The sequence below is a fragment of the Stomoxys calcitrans genome, chromosome 4 (genome assembly GCF_963082655.1).
Source record: "Stomoxys calcitrans chromosome 4, idStoCalc2.1, whole genome shotgun sequence".
Taxonomy (NCBI): domain Eukaryota; kingdom Metazoa; phylum Arthropoda; class Insecta; order Diptera; family Muscidae; genus Stomoxys; species Stomoxys calcitrans.
In genome coordinates this window covers 141,840,522-141,857,263 of record NC_081555.1, presented here as the reverse complement: position 1 = coordinate 141,857,263, position 16,742 = coordinate 141,840,522, and the positions used below count along the sequence as shown (strand labels likewise).

The window sequence follows — 16,742 nt, the reverse complement described above, 5'->3', positions numbered from 1 at the left end:
AACACTGCGCTTAATGCCGTGGTTAAATTCATCAAAGTAACATAGTGTTGAGAATTTTTAAAACAGTGGTGGGTTAACTGAATACAGTTAAACGATTGCTCAATAGAGAGGTAAGAATGCTCAACCAGTGGTAGGATTGGTCAAGAAGAAAAAATCATATGTCTATTTCTTAGTAATAGACACGAAAACACCTGAACCGTTTTTCTTGAAATTTTCACAGTATATGTTGTATGGTCTGGAATGAATAATAGACTATATAATACTATTATATATTGGAAGGGGATGGACCTTCGCCCTTATCCCAAAAACACCACCCAAACTTACAACTGCACCGATCGAGACAATATGGGACTCAAATGAAAGGTATTAGAAAGTAAAATACGAAACTTATAAAAAAATTTGGGGTAAAGTCTCAGGCACATTCGGATGGCACCAAGAACTTCTCGACTAATCTGCATTTTATTTCATATTTAATTCGAATTCTTTTTTACAAAGCCTTTAAAACTAACTACTACTAAAGCCCAACAAAAAAAGACCTGGCGTTTTTTTCTTTCTTCAGTAACAGAAGATCAGTTAATGGTGGGCTGCAATATGTATTAATGCTTCAGTTTTTAGTGCGCCTGCGTGAAGTCTTTGACACATGAGTGGCATATGTTTCAAGACCGGCAGACAGACGGACAGCCATACAGCAGCACTAAAACTTCGATCTTTGGCAACTGTCAAAAGTGCATTGGCCATTCATTAAAGTAATGTACGCGCCTCAACAACGACCACCACATTCCTTTAACATAACCGAAAACGAAACGCAAATAAAACGCTTATGGATCCAATGCAACATACGCCCAACTACATCAAAAATTTAATCCCAAAAATACAATATACTTATGTTCCACTCTAAATCGCCCATAATACAAAAAAAAGGGGGTAATAATAGCAAAACAGCCCAACAAAAGAAACTTGTTTCCACAAGTGTTTCTTTTCATGCGAGTGAGTATATTTTTGTAAATTTCATTGTAGCCAAAAAGAAGTCAGCCATCAGGCCGCCTGTGTCCGCAATGACAGTCTATGCAAGATCAATGATGTTGTTTTTGGGGTTTTTTTTTTTTTTTCTTTTATTCCTTATCTTTATCATTTCAAGTGGGCTTTTATTTCAATTTATCTGTATGAAACCCTTGCACAAGAGCCAGCATTCATGCATGCATTCATTCCTTTCCATACGAATTGAATTGAATGGGCGACAGTATGGAAACATATGCAATAATCCTGAGTGTAATAGCCAAAACAAAATATTTTTTTGGGAGCTAAATTATAAACCTTAACAAAATAATGATCATGAGAGGATTAAGAAGATATTAAGAAAAATTAAAATATTTTTCCTCCAAAAAAATCGTTCAATTAAGTTGAGATTTGAAACAAGACGGACATTGACAAGCTTAAGATCTTTCATTTAATACATACCAAATATAAGGAACTTTTCCTTAGCTTCTGGTGGTAAAATATCCCAAACTGCCGGCCACCTGGCTATAGCGGACATGGAGAAGTTTCCCAGTACCTTAAAAACATTTTTTCTCTCAGTACATCAACATATGCTGGGTGAAATGGTACGTAAATCCATCTTTAACAGAGATTGATCTTTTAAGTAACAGCTTTAAGATACCACCGAAGGCATGATACAACTTTTATTAAACCGTATATATCACAATTATCTGACCTACATTACATTAAAAATCCACCCAAAGTATCATACTCAGTGGGATCTGATAGATAGGACAATTAACATTCTCCCATTATATATTTTTCTCCCCACGTAAATGAGAAGAGTTCAAATGGTGAATTTCATACTCAATGGTGAATTTCATGCTCACAACAGATAACAAGAATTGCGTTATATAAGAATTGAGTTATATGCAACAACAACAAAAGCTTTTGATTGACCTACTTTGTTAAGCAAACAGCTGGTGGTGAATAACACACACCACACATTATACACACCATTACATTTTGTAATATTATTAAACGGCCAAGGGTTTTATAAAGGCGATACATATTACGGCCAAACGGCAGAGTGAATTTTACTGAAATTGACATCAGTCGAAAGATGTTTTTCCAGAGAAGCGACAAATATATATGAAAATTTATTTTTCTTAAAGAAAAGCCATGAAAATGAATTATTTTCAATAAAAGAAAAGGAAGTATAAACACAGCAAATTGTTGTTTTTTGTTTTTAAGCATTCGTTATGGGTGTGAATGCGCAAAGCTATAGGTGAGAGTATTAGTGGTGAGAGTAACAGAAACAAATGGTGGGAGAGAAAGAGTTTTACTATTTATAGTAGGTGGGGGTGGGATGTGCGTGGCCCTACTTGGCATGTAGGTAGGCCAATTCCTAAAGAGTCGGCTTTGGTGTGTGAGGCATTTGCACTATTGTTGTTGTTTGCATATCTATTGTTGTTGTTTGGATATCTATTGGGAGCCGATACAACAAAACAACGAATTTTGTAACTACAGTACAGTTAGTATGCAATAGGTGAGTTGATGTCACTTATATACATATAGTATTAAATGGCCAAGGTTTCATAAAGGCAAGTTTATGTTATATAATCCGCAAACTCATGAATGGATTTTAATGAAATTGACACCAGTCGAAAGATATTTTTCCAGAGAAGCGACAAATTTATATGAAAATTCATTTTCCTTAAAGAAAAGCCATGAAATTGAGGAATCAATTTTGAATAAGAGAAGAAGAAGCATTAACACAAATTGTTGTTGGTTTTTTTCTAAAGCATTCGTTATGGGTGTGAAGGCGCAAAGCCATAGGCGGGAGTATTAGTGGTGAGAGTAAGAGAAACATAAGGTGAGAGAGAAAGAGTTTTACTATTTGTAGTAGGCGAGTTTTGGAGGCGATGCTGCGCTTACAACCTGTTGAGTTATAGGGCTGTGCTGCTAAGGTAAGGGACGGTACTGGGGTTTTGCTTGAAGACATTCAACATCGGCATGTCGGTTATGTTAGACAGCCCGACGAGTGCACGATCTTTCAGGAAGAGGTTTGTACCATTACTTTGGCCGCAATCAAGATCCAGGAGGACGGACCTGCCGTTTTTGAAACTCAGGATAGATGTGGACAGTGCGGCGGCACTCAAAGCATTGAACTCAAGAGCGATAAATTCAAAGTCCGTGACATATTGCGGACGAGAATGCCGTTAGGGGCAATCAGGTCCATATTTGACACGTATATTAGAGGTTATTGGATAAATCATCGTGCAAAATTTCAACAAAGTCGGATAAGAATTACGCCCTATAGAGGCTCAAGAAGTAAAATCTGGAAATCGGTTTATATGGGAGCTATATCAGGTTTAACCCTCCGGCGGTAAGAAGGTCCTTGGGTTCCCTTATTCATTTTCGAACCGAAATTACTCCTTAACGGTCCATGGGAAGTATACCCGACCCCTACATGCATTCCTAGGAAATTTTATCTAGAATCGTTTTAAAGCGATCTGATCAATAGTTAAGTTTCTATTGAGATTTAAATGTGTCTAGTATGGGAACGTGTGAAAAGGACCTAGTACTCAAATTTTAAGAAATCGTTAATAAATGCACTGTCTTTTGGCTGGTTTTCCGGCACCAGTACGAACCACATATGATCCCTTTACCATATGCTACACGCTCATCACGTAGGACATGGCGTACATCTTAATACGCGAATCAGAAAGGCAGGGATGTGAACGCTGCATGGAATTTGGCAAATCCAGCTAACACAAAGGAATGGAAACCAATCACTTTGAAAGAGTTCGATGCATTTTTGGCTATTCTCTTGTATGCTGGACTCACTAAAAGTTAACCTCTTGAAGGGTTATGGGGCTCAACGCGCTGTCCAATATATAATGCTGCATTATCATTTGATCGTATGAAGTGTGTAAAACTATGCCTTAGATTCGACAATGGAAATACGCGACAGCAGCGCCTAATCAACAGCAAAACTGCGGCTATTGATGATATTTGGCAGTAGCTTACACTCCGCATGATGCAGTGGCCGTTGCTGAGCAGTTATTCTCCTACAGAGAATATGGTCCAGATCGCAAATCCAAAATTTTTCCCGGCCGAACTTAACATCGTACATTCTTACTTGTTCCAATATTAATGTTATGGTTGTTTCCTATTCTCATTTTAGGCTTCTTGTTGGCGCTCCTTTGGATAAGAATCTACAACCAGGCACCAATAAAACGGGTGCTCTCTACAAATGCCCTATAACGCAAAATTTCAACGACTGCGAACAGGTTATAACGGATGGTAGAAGATGTAAGTATGGATTTTAAATAAATTTTATCATAGAATAGATTTAGGAAAAATCAAAGAAAAAATATTGTAAAAGTAAAGATTATAGAGAGAACCAGAAAATTCAAAAAGTATTTCATTTATAAATTTTCGAAGTATGAGTCACTATAGCGCATAGCATCAGATGCGCTCAATAGATTCCAAAATCGACTTCAGCTCAAATTGGGCTTAAATGATTATACGAATTATAATTTTTATACCCACCACCGAAGGAAATATTGAGCTGAAATATTGCACAGATTCTCTTTTATGTTCATAAGCAGGTTAAGTTCTAAGATGGCCTATATCGGGCTATATCTTGATATTGGCCCCATATTGACCGATCCGCCGATTTAGGGTCTTAGGCCCATAAAAGCCACATTTATAGGGATTTTGCTGAAATTTGGCACAGTAAGTTATGTTATGCTCTTCGACATCCTTCTTCAATTTGGCTTAGATCGGTCCAGATTCGGATATAGCTGTCATATAGACCGATCTCTCAATTTAAGGTCTTGGGCCCATAAAAGGCGCATTTATTGTCCGATATCGTCGAAATTTGAGAGAGTGTGTTAGGTTTAGCCCCTCGACATATTTCTAAAATTTGGCTCAGATGGGTCCCGATTTGGATATATCTGCCATATAGACCGATCTGCCGATTTAGGGTCTTAGGCCCATAAAAGGCGCATTTATTGTCCGATATCGCCGAAATTTGGGATAGTGAGTTGTGTTAGGCCCTTAAACATTCTTTTTCAATTTGGCTCAGATTGGTCCAGATTTGGATATAGCTACCATATAGACCGATCCGCCGATTTAGGGTCTTAGGCCCATAAAAGCGACATTTATTATCCGATTTTGCTGAAATTTGGGACAGTGAGTTGTGTAAGTCCCTTTGACATTCTTCTTTAATTCGATCGATTTAAGGTTTTGGGGTCATAAAAAGCGCATCTATTGTCCGATTTCGCCGAAATTTGAGACCGTGAGTTTTGTTAGGCTCTTCGATATTTTTCTGCAACTTGGCCTAAATCGGCACACATTTGGATATAGCTGCCATACAGACCGATCTCTCGATTTAAGGTTTTGGGCCCATAAAAGGCGCATTTATTGTCCGATGTCGCCTTAACACAGTGTGTTAAGTTTAGAACCTCAACATATTTCTTCAATTTGGCTTAGATCGGTCCCGATTTGGATATATCTGCCATATAGACCGATCTCTCGATATGAAGTCTTGGGGCCAAAAAAGACGCATTCACTCTCCGATGTCGCCGAAATTTCGGGACAGTGAGTTGTGTTAGGCTCCTCGGCATTTTTTTCAATTTGCCCCAGATCGGTTCAGATTTGGATATTGCTGTTATATAGACCGAACTTTGGTTTAAGGTTTTGGGCCCATAAAAGGCACATTTATAGTCCGATGTCGCCGAAATTTGGAACAGTGAGTTGTTTTAAGCCACTTGCAATCCTTTTTCAATTTGGCTCAGATCGGCACAGATGTGGGTATAACTGCCATATAGACCGATCTCTTGATTTAAGGTTTAAGGGCCATATAAGGCGCGATTTCGCTGAAATTCGGGACAGTGAGTTGTATTTGGGCCCCTCGACATCTTTTTGCAATTTGGCCCAGATCGGTTCAGATTTGGATTTACTTTCCATATAGACCGATCCGCCGATTTAGGGTCTTAGGCCCATATAAGGCGCATTTGTTGTCCGATTTCGCCGAAAATTGGGACAGTGAGTTGTGTTAGAAGACTTTTCCACCATATTAGTTGTGATGGCTTCAAAGGCCGTGCATTGGTATGTTGCATTTCACTCGTATTAATAGCGAAAACGCATCTATGATACAATTACCACATTAACCACGCTCGACAACTCTGTCTATTAGCTGTACTTTTTCCCAATGCACGTATTTTTGTGTAATGGCAGACATTCCGTCTGTGGCAAATTACATTTCTTCCGTATTACACATGATTTTGTGCATCTGTTGGAAGTTGTATTGATGGCTTCGACTGGCAACGGCTCTCGCTGTTGCTCCGTGTGCCCAGGTTCGAATCCCGGCCGGGCTCTGCCGAATTTTTTATTTTTCAAGTTTTTTTTGCCTGTTTGGGCGAAGATCATTAAATTTTTCAATTTTTGTTTGTTTCTCTCTTGAGACGAGCTCAATGATTGAAAATGCAAATGGAAAGCCAACGATAGCAACACACACCAACCACTATAGGACGCGCGTTTCGTCTTTGGTTAGAAGACTTTTCAACCATATTTGGTGTAATAGCTTAAAGGGCCGTGCGTTGGTATGTTGCATTTGAATCGTTTTAATAGCGAAAACGCATCTATAATACAATTACCACATTAACCACGCTCGACAATCCTGTCTATTAGCTGTACTTTTTCCCAATGCATGTATTTTTGTGTAATGACAGACATTCTGTCTGTGACAAATTACACTTCTTCCGTACTACACATGATTTTGTGCATCTGTTGGAAGTTGTATTGATGGCTTCGAACGCTAGACAATGGCTACGGCTCTTGCTATTGCTCCGTATGCCCAGGTTCGAATCCCGGCCGGGCTCTGCCGAATTTTTAATTTTTCAAGTTTTTTTTTTTTGAGTTTCTCAACTGCCTCGTCAGATGAAACAGAATAATATCATACATGATATAAGATATCAAACCCCACTTATAAGTATAACAGAAACAAATTTATTATTTGAATGCCTTATAATAAATTAATGATAGCATTTCGAGTTTTCTGGAGCATTATTAAGCAATTTCTTATCAAATTTAAATTTTAACTAAATTTTCTGGTTTTCCTAATCTTTACTTGTCTTCATAAATCTGTCAAGTATACAAAAACTAAATTCTATGTATTTATTATATGTCAATTATATGCAAACTATTCTTGATTAGTTAAAATAGATTAGTTTAGATTTTGTTTTTGTGCTAAAATTGAAAGCAAATTGAAAAGAAATGACAAAATTCTTACTCTCAACTAAAACTCAAAATCGGTGAAGGGTTTTTTCCAAAAAATACAAAAATCATTAAATATCAAATCTATGTTGAGGGAACTTTGTGGATGAATAGCAACAAGAAATTTTTATCTAATAACAAAATAATAATTTTACAATTGGCTTTTTTTTCTCCAACTAAAAACAACAACTATATACATGTTTTTAATAGATTTCGTTTGCCATTTGAAACTTTTAATTATCATTTAAAGATTATTTATAATTAAAAATCAGCATATCTCAGAAAAAGGTGTTTGTAAATAATCCTTTTTTATTATTATTTACAGTAGTTAGATTAAAAAAATATATATGAATATACTCAATACAACATGTGTTAAATAATACTTTTTTTCTTATAATTTCAAAACGACTAAATAGAAAAAATATCAGTCATATCAAGTAGTTGGTAGAACAAACATAAATTATTCTTGATTTGCCTTAGTTTTTTTCTATCTCTCTATTTAAATCAAAAGCAAATATGCATTATATATATCAACAAAAATCATTGTGTATCTAAAAAACAATATATTATATTCTTTTCATTTGTTTATGTCAAAGTATACTTTTTTCTTTAGTTTTAGTCAAACTAGCTAGCTTAGCAAATAGCTATGCTCTGCAATGTGATATTGTGACTAAAAATCATTGAATATGATATCTACTATTTTCAAAAACATCAAATCAACTCAAAATATATCATATTAGGTTTTGTCTTAGATTGTTAAATATTCCTATAGAGAGAATGATTTGTAAATAATACAAATATCCTATGCGCAAACAAAACAAAAAATTCTTTAATTGTATTAAACAAAAAAAGTTATTGTATTTTATTTTCTTATATAAATTTTATTTTTGAAAGAAAAAGCTAAAAAACTGATGAAGAAACCTTTAACAACTATGGCTTATTTTAGCAAATTCAAAATTTCTTCAAAACTAAAAAATTATCAACCCAAAAGTTAAAAATTTGCCAAGAAATGCTAACTAAGATAATATTAGGCATAGGCTTAAAGCTTTTTCTACGACGTTGAAGGTATACCCTACACCAAATATTAATTTTTTATCAATTATATAATTATCCGCATAAGAAATTTCAACCCATACTTCTTTTGTAACTTTCCTAAACATTTGCGATTTCTGATCCCAGAAATCGCAAAAATTAATTATTGAGTCTTGACCCTCATGGAGGTTCTAGCTAGAAGTAATACAAGAAACTTAATACAGAAACATGTACTAAATACAGTACCCTGTACTAGATAATGTACCCTGCTCTAAATACGTATACTTCATATAGTACATTGTACTACATATAGTACTCTATGCTGGATATAGTCAAAATGTAAATTGGCCCATGAACATTCCATTAAAGAACTGTGGCAAACTTCTCACAAATCAATGAGTGCTGTCCAAATCAATTCAAAGCTCACTGATAAGGAACCTCCTTTTTATAGCCGAGTTCGATCGGCGGGGAGCAGAGCGACACCTCTTTGGAGAGAAGTTTTTACATCACAAATGTCGCCAGCATAAGGAAGAGAAAACCGCCGGGCATTCAGCGTCATAAGCGGGCATGCTAGCCTTTGCGCTACGGTGGTCTCCTACCTCTTGACCCTCATAGATGGGAAAATTAAGGTTCTGTAATGTACTAAATTCAGTGCCATGTACTAAATACAGTACCCTCTACTCAATATTATACTCTGTACTAAATACAAAACCCTGTGCTAAATAAAGTACCCTGTACTAAATAAAGGACCTTATGCTTATATTCAGCACCCTGTACTAAATATCTAAATTCTATTAAGGAACTGTGGCAAACTTTTCACAAATCAATGAGTGCTGTCCAAATCAATTCAAAGCTCAATGATAAGGAACCTCCTATAGCCGACTTTGAACGTCGTGGCGAAGAACGACACCTCTTTGGAGAGAAGTTTTTGCATGGCAAAGTACCTCACAAATGTCGCCAGCATTAGGAGGGGATAACCACCGCTGAAATTTTTTCTGATGTTCCTGCCAGGATTCGAACCCAGGCGTTCAGCGTCATTAGAGGACATGCTAACCTTTGCGCTATGGTGGCCTCCAAACTTATGACCCTTATCTCTTTTAGAAGATTAGTTACCGCCTCTCGATTTTTACCCAACCAAACTTCAAATGCAAATTTGACTAAGAATATTCCATTTTGGAGCAGCGGAGACATCTCTGTTATATCAATGAGTGTTGTCCGGCTCAAGTTTTTGAATAAATAATAAGCACTCGTCTGCTATCCTGTACTAAGTACAATGCCCCGTACTAAATACTATACTAAAGTACCAAATTTCTCATGAACATTCCATCAAGGAGCAAAGGATTCTTCTCTCATATCATTGAGTGCAGTCCCTTGTACTAAATATAGTACACTGTACTAAATACAGTACTAAACTATTAAGTTTCCCATGAACATTCCCCTAAGGAACTGGGAATACTTCTATCATATCAATGAGTGCAGTTCCCTGTACACTGTACTATTTACAGTATACTGTATTAAATACAGTACCATGTACGAAATACCGTACCTTGTACTGAATATTGTACCCTGCGCTAAATATAGTACCATTTACTCAATATAGAACCTAACAATAAATATAGTACCCTGTACTAAATTCAATACTAAACTACTAAATTTCCCATGAACATTCCACTAAGCAACAGGGGATACTTTTCTCATATCAATAAGTGCAGTACACTGTACTAAAAACAGCGCGCTGTGCTAAATACAGTACTAAACTACTAAGTTTCCCATGAACATTCCCCAAAGAAACAGGGGGCGTTTCTCTCATTTCAATGAGTGCAGTCCCCTACACTAAATACAGTATCATATATTCAATACAGTGCACTGTACTAAATACAGTATCAAGTACTAAATGCCGTACCCTGTACTAAATACTGTACTCTGTACTAAATAAAGTACCCTGTGCTAAATATAGTACCATGTACCCTGTAATAAATACAATAATAATTATGGTACACTGTACTAAATACAGTACCCTGTACTTAAATAAAGTACCCTGTTCTGAAAAAAGTACCCTGTACTTGATGTAGTACCATGTACTCATAATAGAACCCTGTACTCATTATAGAACCCTGTACTAAATATAATACCTCGTATTAAATATAGTACCGCGTACTAAAAAGAGTACCTTGTACTAAATATAGTACCCTGTACTTATGTATAGCACCCGGTACTAAATATAGCACCCTGTACTAAATGTTGTTCTCTGTACCCAAGTATAGAACCCTGTACTAAAAATAGCACCCTGTACTAAATACAGTACCCTGTACTAAATAAAGTACCCTGTACTGAAAAAAGTAGCCTGTATTTGATGTAGTACCATGAACTCAATATAGAACCCTGTACTAAATACAGTATCAGGTACTAAATATAGTACCCCGTGCTAAATATAGTACTCTGCACAACATTTAGTTCTCTGTACTAAATAAAGTACCCTAACTAGTACACTGTACTAAATATATAGTAAACTGTACTTGATAAAGTACCCCGTACTAAACACCCTGTACTGAATATAGTTCCCTGTATCTATATATAACCCCGTAATAAATATAGCACCCTGTGCTAAATACAGTACCCTGTACTAAAAATAGAACCGTGTACTTAATATAGTAAAATTGCAAAATTTGCCCATGAACATTCCACTTAGGAACAGTGGCAAACTTCTCACATATCAATGAGCGCAGTCCGATTCAAGTTTAAGCTCAATGATAAAGGACCTCCTTTTTATAGCCAAGTCCGAACGGCGTGCCGCAGAGCGACACCTCTTTAAGGAGAAGTTTTTACATGGCAAAGTACCGTACAAATGTCGTCAGCATTAGGAGAGGATAACCACTGCTGACAAATTTTCCTGCCAGGATTCGAATCCACGTGTTCCTATGACGATAGGCGGACATGCTAAACTCTGCGCTACGGTGGCCTGTTTAGTAAAGTATCCTGTACTAAAAATAGAATCATGTACTAAATATAGTATCCTGTACTTAATATAGTACCATTTACTAAATATAGTACAGTGTACTAAATATAGTACCCTGCACCTAAATATAACTCCCTTTACTAAATATAGTACCATGTACTAAATATTGTACTCTGTACTAAATATACTACCATGTACTTAATATAGTACCACGTACTTAATATAGAACCCTATACAAAAAATGTAGTGACATGTTCTTAATAAAGTAGCCTATACTAGTGTCCAGTACAAAAAGTAAAAACGTGCTGAATCGTATATACTCTCCACCATGCATTGCATTTGCCGAGTTCTTTGCCCGGTATCTCTTTATAGGCAAACAAGGGATAGGAATTGCTATGCTATTGGAGCTATATATCAGGTTTTGCACTGATTCGGGCCGTACTTGGTTTGGATTTTGGAGAGCTTAGTAACAGTCATTGGCATAATTTCAGCCAACTCGAATAAGACTTATGCCCTGGAAGTAAAATCGGGAGATCGGTTTTTATGGGAGCTACAATATATTGTATAAGGTTATGGATGTTATTGTACGTTTTTTTCTATTCTAACCCATAGTGTGTCGGCTGAATCGGAGGGCAACTATCTAGTATCTAGTATCTTCTTCTAAACAAAGTGTACTGTACTAAACCAATTGTACAGTACTAAACAAGTTGTACTGTATCAAACAAATTATACAGTACTAAACTTATTAATCAGTGCTAAACAAATTGCACTGCAGCAAATGAGATGTACTGTACTCATAAAGTGTACTGTACAAACGTGTACTGTGCTGAATAAAATACCCTCAATAAATACACAATAAATTGACCTTTACTCAATAAAATACCCCGATATTGGTAGTTAATTCTCCATTAACTGTTGAAATATCAGTTTCTTGTTATACAATAACTCTTAGTATGTAATTTATATTATAAAAATTTGGTGTATGGTATACTTTCTTCTAAAACCTTTGGCTTAATCCAATTTGGCTTACTTACAATTTGCTAAATGAGCTTTTTAATTGGCATTGAGAAAAAATTTAATTTTTCCTAATTACAAAAAATCATTAAACTATATTTTATTTCATATTGTTTATCTATTTTTTATTATTTTTTGTGTTTATAATAAAAAAAAAAATTAAATATAATTTCTATGTTACCTTTTCCCCAAAAAAAAAAAAAAAAAAAAAAAAAAAAAAACTCTACTATGATCTTGGTCGACGTTGGTTGGTTTCCCACAACTTTACAAATGGATGTACAAACACAAATTTTCCAATTTCCAAAAACTCACCAAACCAAAAAAACAACCAAAATTTTACAAAATATCAACTGCTACGCAAAATCTGCTACTAAAACCAACAAAAATCTAAATATGTGTCGCCACAAAAAATGATATTATGTTAAAAAAAAACTATAATCCGAAAAATAATCCGAAAAAACAAAACCAAAAATATGTTAAACTACCTCACTCTTCTGTAGCGCCTGAAGGAGTCTATGAACCTAGTAAGTGGTATGGGTGCTTTATTTGTTACACACTCTCATCCCAACTCTCAACAATTAACAATAACGACAACAACAGCCCATTGAAAATTCGATATCCACAACTTTTAACTATTGTGTAAATTTTGTAATATTCTTGGTTTCAATTTTGTTCTTACTTTTAACAAACTATTCTTTAACCACTGTTTAATTTAATTTTATTTTTTTGTAGATGGCATATTATTAAACCAACTCAAATGCGCAATTACAACTAAAAATGGCTTTTTCTTTTCGTTTTTTTAAGCATGTTTTGTTAATAATTATTTTATGTAAATATACGATTGTAAACATGTTTTTAACCTCTACTCTGCAATATTTTCTTCCAAGTAGTTGCTTTTTTGTTATGATTTTATTCTGTAATTATAAGTGTAAATATTTTCTCATCATTTTACTAATCTTGAATAACTTTTGTTTTTCCTAAATGTCTAAATATTTTTGTAAATATTTTTTTTTGAATTTTTAGTCTATTATATTTATTCTACATTTCTTTTTAATTTGTCTTATATATTCCTTGAAGTATTTTCTTTTTTTTTTATTTTCCTGTTCCCCTTTGGCATATTGCCAATTTTGTAATTTTAGCATTTTTTTGTAGTTCTTCGGGATTGTATTGAAAAACATACCACAAACTTTTGTGTATCAAAAATTATTTTTAAATATGGAGCATATTTCTGCTCTGTTTCCTTAAGGCATATGACTAAGTTTCTGAAGAATGCAATGTAGATATTTAAAAATAGTGAATAGTCCATAATGGAACGCATATTGATAAAGAAAAGGGAAGATATCCTTAGTGCAGGTTTAGAAAACCCCCATTGGAGATATATAAAAACAAGTAAGAGCGTGCTAAGTTCGGCCGGGCCGAATCTTATATACCCTCCACCATTTGTCGAGCTCTTTCCACAGTATCTCTTTTTAGGCAAACAAAGGATAAACATAAAGAACTGCTATGTTATTGGAACAATATCAAGCTATGGTTCATTTCGGACCATAATTGAATTGAATATTGGAGACCATAGTAGAAGTCATTGTGTACAATTTCAGCCAAATCTAGTAAGAATGGCGCACTTGAGGGGCAAATTGCAAATTTTGCCCGTGAACATTCCACTAAGGTACAGGGGCATATATGTGAGAAGTTTGCCCCTGTACCTTAGTGGAATGTTCATGGGCAAAATTTTCAATTTGCCACTCAAGTGTGCCATTCTTACTAGATTTGGCTGAAATTGTACACAATGTCTTCTACTATGGTCCCCAATATTCAATTCAATTATGGTCCGAAATGAACCATAGCTTGATATTGCTCCAATAACATAGCAATTCTTTACGATTATACTTTGTTTGCCTAAAAAGATATACTGTGTATAGAGCTCGACATGTCCGATTCAAGTTTAAGCTCAATGATAAGGGGCCTCCTTTTTATAGCCGAGTCCGAACGACGTGCCGCAGTGCGACAGCTCATTGAAGAGCAGTTTTACATGGCATAGTATCACACAAATGTTGCCAGCATTAGGAGGGGAAAACCACCATCGAAAATTTTTTCTGATGGTCTCGCCAGGATTTGAACCCAGGCGTTCAGCGTCATAGACGGACATGCTAACCTCAGGGTATGTACCGATTTGGACCATACTGAGTATAGTTGTTGGAAGTCATAGTAGAACACCCCATGCAAAATTTCAGCCAAATCGGATAATAATTGTGCCCTCTAGTGGCTCAAGAAGTCAAGACCCCAGATCGGTTTATATGGCAGCTACATCAGGTTATGGACCGATTTCAACTATTCTTTGCACAGTTGTTGAAAACCATAACAAAACACCTCATGCAAAATTTCAGCCAAATCGGATAATAATTGCGCCCTCTAGTAGCTCAGGAAGTCAAGACCCCAGATAGGTTTATATGACAGCTATATCAGGTTATTAACCGATTTGAACCATACTCAGTACAGTTGTTGGAAGTCATAACAAAACACCTCATGCCAAATTTCAGCCAAATCGGATAAGAATTGCGCGCTCTAACGGCTCAAGAAGTCAAGATCCAAGATCGGTTTATATGGCAGCTACAGCAGGTTATAAACCGATTTGTACAATACTCAGTACAGTTGTTGGAAGTCATAGCAAAACACCTCATGCCAAATTTCAGCCAAATCGAATAAGAATTGCGCCCTCTAACGGCTCAAGAAGTCAAGACCCGAGATCGGTTTATATGGCAGCTATATCAGGTTATTAACCGATTTGAACCATACTCAGTACAGTTGTTGAAAATCATAACAAAACAACTCATGCAAAATTTCTTATCCAATTTGGCTGAAATTTTGAATGAGGTGTTTTGTTATGGTTTCCAACAACTGTGCCAAGTATGGTTGAAATGGGTCCATAGCCTGATAGAGCTGTCATATAATTCGATCTGGGGTCTTGAATTCTTGAGCCTATAGAGGCCGCAATTATTATCCGATTTGACTGAAATTTTGTACAACGGCTTCTCCTTTGACGTTTGATAGACATGTCCAATAAAGTCTGAATCGGTCTATAGCCTGATACAGCTCCCATATATACCGATCTCCCGATTTTGAACCCCTGAAGGGCGCAACTCTTATTCGAATTTTACACAATGACTTCTACTATGGTCCAATTCGGACCATAACTTGATGTAGCTACAATAGCATAGCCATTCTTTTCTTTTATCCGGGAAAAGATCTCGACAAATGCGATCCATGACGGAGGGTATATAAGATTTTTCAAAATGCTCATTTTTGGTTCAACGGGTAGGTGAAGATCAGCCATGAAGCATTACCAGAACTACCAATTCATCCAGAAATAGTCACAGTTTGGCTCGTATCGTCGTAAAATTCTAAGGGGATTTAACGATCTCCGTGTATCTGTCCGTCTATACGTCCATCTGTTGTAATAACTCTACAGTCTTCAAAAATTGAGATATTGAGCTGAATTTTGGGCAAAGATACGTCTTTTTGCTGCACGCAGGTTACGTTTTGGAACGGACCAAATCGGACCATATTTGGACATAGCTGCCATATAGACCGATCTGCCGATTTTGGGTCTGAAACCCATAAAAGCTGCATTTATTACTCGATTTCGCTTAAATTTTAATATTAACCCTCCTCATCCAATTGTGGTTCAGATCCCACTATATTAAGATAGAGCTGTCATATAGACGATCTGCCGATTTAGGGTCTGAAGACCATAAAAGCTTTATTTAGAGCCCGACTTCGCTGAAATTGAAAACAGTGAGTTGTTTTAAGCCTCCTGACATCCGAACTAAATATGCTTCAGATCGGAATATTTATGTATAGCTGCCATATAGACCGTTCTGCCGATTTAGGGTTTAAAGCTTCAAAAAAGCTGCATTCATTACCCGATTTTGCTCAAAATTTTAAATAAAGAGTTGTTTTAAGCGTCCCGCTATCCGACCCAAATATGAGTCAGATCAGACAATATTAAGATATAGCTGCCATATAGACCGATCTGCCGTTTTAGGGTCTTAAGCCCATAAAGGCCGCAATGATTCTCCGGTTTTGCAATTTGGGACAGTGGGTAATGTTAGGTCCTTCGGCTTTCTTCTTTAATTTGTCTCAGATCGGTTCAGATTTGGATATAGCTGTCATATAGGCCGATCTCTCGATTTAAGGTCTTGAACCGATAATAGGCGCATTTAATGTCCGATTTCGCTGAAATTTGGGTCAGTGAATTGTTTTAGACCCCACGACATCCTTAAGCGTTTTAAGGTTTTAGACCCATAAAAGGTGAATTTATTAACTGATCTTGCTGAAATTAGGCATAATGGGTTGCGTTAGTCCCCTCGACATTCGTACCGAGTATAGTTAAGATCGGTCCTTATTTTGGCATAACTGCCATATAGACCCATCGCTCAATTAGAGTGTTGAGCCCATAACGAACGTTTTATTTTCCGAT

The 16,742-nt window shown here is 36.0% G+C and overlaps 1 protein-coding gene across 2 annotated transcripts in view; it reads left to right on the top strand.

Moving 5' to 3' along the window:
* The window catches only part of LOC106095672 (integrin alpha-PS1), a 329,533-nt gene that overhangs the window by 257,373 nt on the left and 55,418 nt on the right, over positions 1-16,742 (top strand). Inside the window, exons 2-3 of one of the 2 annotated variants that reach the window (XM_013262960.2) lie at positions 4,166-4,293; positions 12,766-12,789. In XM_013262960.2, the coding sequence (XP_013118414.2) occupies positions 4,166-4,293; positions 12,766-12,789 (152 nt within the window). The remainder of the gene's footprint in view (positions 1-4,165; positions 4,294-12,765; positions 12,790-16,742) is intronic. The other variant, XM_059366739.1, reaches the window with a different exon arrangement.